The 5,689-nt window shown below is 50.5% G+C and overlaps 1 protein-coding gene across 1 annotated transcript; it reads left to right on the top strand.

The window, feature by feature from the left end:
* Positions 1 to 1,175: 1,175 nt before the first annotated feature.
* GHSR (growth hormone secretagogue receptor) lies at positions 1,176 to 4,674 on the top strand (the record flags this gene model as incomplete). Its single annotated transcript, XM_079539630.1, has 2 exons — positions 1,176 to 1,914; positions 4,370 to 4,674. 2 exons carry the CDS (start codon positions 1,176 to 1,178, stop codon positions 4,672 to 4,674), a joined length of 1,044 nt encoding a protein of 347 aa, XP_079395756.1.
* Positions 4,675 to 5,689: the final 1,015 nt, after the last annotated feature.

Genomic DNA, 5,689 nt, shown 5'->3' on the forward strand with positions numbered 1-5,689 from the left:
TTTGTTTTCCCCAAATGAATTAATTTGTGGCTATACTCCATAAGATTTAGCAGCATTTTAATAACTTGCTACGAAACTGTCTCACAGTGCAAGAACAGGAACGACCAATACTGACTCCAGTGAAGCTGCAAAGCCTGCTGAAATTAGGATATGGACAGGGCACTAAGGCTAATGCATCACTATGGAAAGTGCTGCAAAGTGCTCAGCTGCCAACAGGCACTGCCGTGTCACCCTGCTCTGTTCTTCAGTAAAGCCTGGCAGTTGTGAAATAGCAACACCAGCAGATGGTGGGCATACGTATGTGTGCGTGCACTTGAAAAGCAGCACCAAGCTCTGTTTCCACGCTGCATTAAGCCAGATGCCAGCGTGCACTCAGAAAACGGGTGGTGGTGGGGGGTCCCTGTTCTGCCCCTGAGCTCACCTTGAGCTCCTTCCCTCAGCCAGGGCTCGCGGGCACAGCATCAGGATTAGTCTCAGAGAGATGCGGGATGCTGCAGCTGGGGAGCCCAGCAGCCCCGAGGGATGTGCCTGCGGAGCGCAGAGCCAAGCTGAACGAGAACGGAACTGCAGGTGAATCAGAGAGAGGGCGACGGCTGCAGCTTCACCCGTCTGTAGCCTTACCGCGCTCCTGCCAACATCCAAGGGCAACGAAACGACGGACAGTGACCGCAGCCGTCCCCGCGCCCACCGCTGTCCCCACGCACCCGTCAGCCCGCGCATCTCGGGTTTTACACGCGTGGAGAACGCCGCACCGACCCGTCCCAGAAGCGACAGCTGCTCCGAGAGCGCACGCCATCGCCCTTCACCGCCTCGACGACGGCAAGCGGAAAGCAAGCTCGTGAGGACGGAGCTCAGAGGGCAGCCCCGCACCGCGGCCAGGAGGTGGGAGCCTGCGGGGACGCCCGGCCCCGGAGGGGCGTCCCACGAGGAGGAGCGGAGGGGAAGGACGAGCGGAGCGCGCACGTCGGTCTAAACTCGCCGCAAAGAGCGGAGCCGCTCCGCACCCGCGGAGGCAGCGCCTACGCCCGCAGTGACGCGCGGAGGGACCGGCCCCCGGCCGGGAGGGGAGGGGGGGCGGAGCGGGGCCGCGTCCGTCCCCGCCTCCCGCACCTGCCCCAGCCCCGGTCCGGGCGCGGAGCGGCTCCGCGCGGGGATGCGCAGCCCGCGGCGGCACGATGCGGGAGGGGAGCGCGGAGAACAGGACGGGCGGCGAGTTCCCGCTGCATCTCTTCCCCGCGCCCGTGCTTACCGGCATCACCGTCGCCTGCGTCCTTCTCTTCGTCGTCGGGGTCCTCGGCAACCTGATGACCATGCTGGTGGTGTCGCGGTTCCGGGACATGAGGACCACCACCAACTTCTACCTGTCCAGCATGGCCTTCTCCGACCTGCTCATCTTCCTCTGCATGCCCCTGGACCTCTTCCGCCTTTGGCAGTACCGGCCCTGGAACTTCGGGGATCTCCTGTGCAAGCTCTTCCAGTTCATCAGCGAGAGCTGCACCTACTCCACCATCCTCAACATCACCGCGCTCAGCGTGGAGCGGTACGTCGCCATCTGCTTCCCTCTGCGAGCGAAGGTGATCATCACCAAGAGGAAGGTCAAGCTGGTCATCCTCATCCTCTGGGCCGTCTCCTTCATTAGCGCTGGACCCATCTTCGTCCTGGTGGGTGTTGAGCATGAGAACGGCACCAACCCGCTGAGCACCAACGAGTGCCGCGCCACAGAGTACGCCATCCGCTCGGGGCTGCTCACCATCATGGTGTGGATCTCCAGCATCTTCTTTTTCCTGCCCGTCTTCTGCCTCACGGTGCTGTACAGCCTCATCGGGAGGAAGCTCTGGAGAAGGAAGAGGAAGAACATCGGTCCGAGCACTGTCATCAGGGACAAGAACAACAAGCAGACTGTGAAGATGCTAGGTATGGCTCCCCGGGCTCTGTGTGTGCAAGTGTGTGTGCTCGTGTGTGCAAGAGAGGGGAGCCGAGCAGTGCCAGATCACTTTCATTGCTTCTAAAGGAAAGCATCGTTTTAAAACCTTTCCCACAAAGGGCTCCACTTTAAGGCATTTGCAGAACAGCTCTCCCCTTTCCTTAGTTTTATTTCTAACCAGTTGGTGCTGGGGACTCTAAAACAGTTAAGGAGGTTTTAATAACAACCTCTGACAAAGACGAATATCACCGTTACAATTAGCTCTTGCCCTGGAGATTTTTAGAACATCTTTGGTTGTGGATACCAACATTATTTACAGAGGGTAGTTTATTTGATTTTCAAACTAACTTCTTCTAAACCCACAAAGTTAGCCGCAGACTAAGCAAGCAGGGTGTGATGTGCACCGACTTTCAAATGAAAGGGCATTTTTGGCAAATTGGGGTAATTTAGCAGTGTGGCTGTTTAAGATCGTGGAAAGTGATCTAATTTTTGTATTAGAAAAGCAGTAGCCTTTGCTGAACAGTGACCCTTTCATCTCCGTTAGGGTCTGTAATCCCCTAAATTCCCACTGACTTCAGGGTAACAGGACGGAGACGACAGACGCTGTCAGTCCTGTATTTACACCGCCGCGTGGTTTAAACAACAGACACTGCTGGCACACAGAAGAGCACGTTTAGCACAGGGATGCTGGCAGCTCCTGACAAGCGTGTGCTGGGAGTTGGCTGCACAGAACCCAAAGTTGCTGCACAGATCCATGCCTGGTCACTGAGCACTGCTGTGTGCTTTCGCTCTGACAGATCCCAGCATGGCTGGGAAGCTTCACACAGGTGCCACTGCAAGGGCTAATGAGCCAGATGGAGAAATGGCAGCGTGCCCTAAGGAGCTTTATTTTATATATATACATACACAGGAGCCTACCTGACCTTTTCTGAGTGCCCTGCTTTAGTAGCACTACCATCAAGCAGCAAAAATAATAAAACCTGTGACATTCTTTGAGCCCTTTCAGCCACATTTTACAATCAATGGAATTAGTTCAGGTGGGTAAGCGTGACCTTGGAAGTAATTCTTCACTCACGCTGCTAGAGCTTCAGGATTATGGATCTCTATTTACAATAAGTAAATTGCCAGCATGTACTACTGCCATGTTTATCTATCTGCATACTTAACTGTAAGGAATTTCAAAACAGTAAGTGCTTATTTCTGCCCCCAAGTATTGCTGTCAGCACTACAGTATTTCAGACACCTTTTCTCCTTCTGCAAGGGCTGGGAACAGCATGCCAGGGGTGAGCTCTTCCTCTGGCAAAGCCAGTGTTCTGCAAATGAAAACAGCCTGATGCTGGGCAGAAAGAAAAAAAGAGAGTAAAGGCTCAATAGCAGCAGATGCACAATGCAGTCTGCTCTCACTGCTTTTAGTTTTCTGCCTGAAATCCAGAAGGCGCTTCCTAAGACTTCAGCAAGTCATGGAACATCGATTAAATGGGATTAGCATCACTCCTTTTAAACTGTAGAAAGATTATATGTCTCTAGGATAGTAATTAAACACCCAAACATACAGCCTGACTTTGAAAGGAGCTACCATAACCCATTCCTCTTGAAATCAATGGGATTCTGCACAAGTGAGGATCAAACTGCATTCTCAAAACCCCAGTTAGGAGGGATATGCATGCTTACTTGTAAACATATAGGCTATGCTCAATATTCTGTGCACAATGACCGCAGTGGTAGTAATCAACGTATGGATTAAACTCCAGAGCATGCTCATGAGCCATGGAAACTCGATCTGAATTTCCCAGGTGGAGAAACTGCAAAAAAAAAAAATATCCAAGTGTCAGGCTCAAGAAGATGCAGAGCAGGAAAACAGATACTATGAATTTCAGCTGTGTGCTGCAGAGTATGCCATAAGTTGCATGTAGCTTTCCTGTCCTTGGAGTAATCATGTGCCAATGCACAGGCAGAAGGGCAGGGTGCCTGTTGTTACCCTGTTGGATGTGCCCTACAGATCCAGGCAGCGGTGGGTTTTTTTTTGTCTTTTGGCCTTTGTCTTAAACCACTTTGCTTCCCAGGGATTAAATGCTTCACTATAAACCACAGCGTTGAGTCTATCGTTACATATAATATGCTTTTGTAGGTGCAGACAGTAGATTATAATTTCTGTCAGTGCTCTGATTCTTTAACTCTGTTCCTCTATGGAAAAGATGATTTGATAGCTCAGGTGTGTTGCTACAGCAGAGTAGCTGTGCAGTATACAGGCAGGCTGCCTAGGTACAATCAGTTTAAGTAGTGCTAATCTATCCTGCCAGAAAATCTACTTGAGAGAAACCTGAAAAGTTACAGGGTGCTTTTTCCCACTTGGAGATTAACTGGTTGAAAAGAGAGAATGCTATTTCATTCATTTTTTTTCCTACTCACAATTAACACGCTTTCTTCTCCTGTTTTTTATTGTAGTTGTGGTGGTATTTGCTTTCATACTCTGCTGGTTGCCTTTTCACGTAGGACGGTATTTATTTTCCAAATCCTTCGAAGCCGGGTCGTTGGAGATAGCAGTGATCAGCCAGTACTGCAACTTGGTGTCCTTCGTCCTCTTCTACCTGAGCGCAGCCATCAACCCCATCCTCTACAACATCATGTCCAAGAAGTACCGCGTCGCCGCGTGCCGGCTCTTCGGATTCAAAGCCCTGCCAAAGAAAAGACTCTCCAGCACCAAGCAGGACAGCTCACGTGCATGGACAGAACCCACCGTTGCCACATGACACGGGGTCCAGTGCCAGAGCATCACACACCAGTGTTACCAGAGAGCCATCACGGAGGGGACGTGGGGCAAGACACAGATCGACAAGGACAGCTGCGTTTGTGTCGTTACCTGCATTTGCTGGGAGATGTCACATAAGCAGTGAAAGATTCTTAAAAATTACCTACACCTTGAGAATATCAAAGGAGACACGTGGTTACAGTATTTGGTAACAATCAAGTGATATTTGTCTGCTGCTTTTGTCCATATGACATCTAAAGGGAGCTTATAAACAAGATGGAGAGCGACTTTTGACTTGGTGAGATAGTGACAGGACAAGGGGGAACGGTTTTAACTAAAAGAGGGCAGATTTAGGTGGGATGTTGGGAGGAAATTCTTTACCCAGAGGGCAGTGAGGCCCTGGCACTGCTGCCCAGAGCTGTGGGTGCCCCATCCCTGGAGGTGCCCAAAGGCATGGATGGGCCCTGGGCAGCCTGAGCTGGTGGAAGCACCCAGCCCATGGCAGGCATCGGGACTGGATGGACTTCAATGTCTCTTCCAAACCCAAACCATTCTATGATTCTATGACATGATTTTTTTTAACACAGGGGAGCCAGGCTTCCCCATTTCTAACAGGCAAACATAGCCCGGCTCCACTGAGAGCCCATGCAGCTCTGGTAACTGCTAAACATGAGCTGAAGTTTTCCAGAGTTAACTTTCGTTTTGCTAAGAATTTTGCTAATATATAGCCAGACCCTAAGGAGAGAAAATTTAATTCCATTTTTGAAGTAGTAATCATAGAATTTGATACACCTTTCATAATTTCGATTTTTAAAACAAGTTCCAAAAAGGAGAAATAAAAATGGGCAGTTTTTCAAACATGCTTAAATTAATGACCCTCACATCATGTGTGAATAGAAATAAAAAAAAAATCTCCATCGAAGTGGCATAAAACTGGCTGTACTGGAAGATTTTAGGAATGTGTATCAGTGGGACAAGGATGGTGCTGCCTTCGGGACTGCAGTGATGCTGTGAAG

Source organism: Tetrao urogallus (assembly GCF_951394365.1).
Source record: "Tetrao urogallus genome assembly, chromosome: 9".
Lineage (NCBI taxonomy): Eukaryota > Metazoa > Chordata > Aves > Galliformes > Phasianidae > Tetrao > Tetrao urogallus.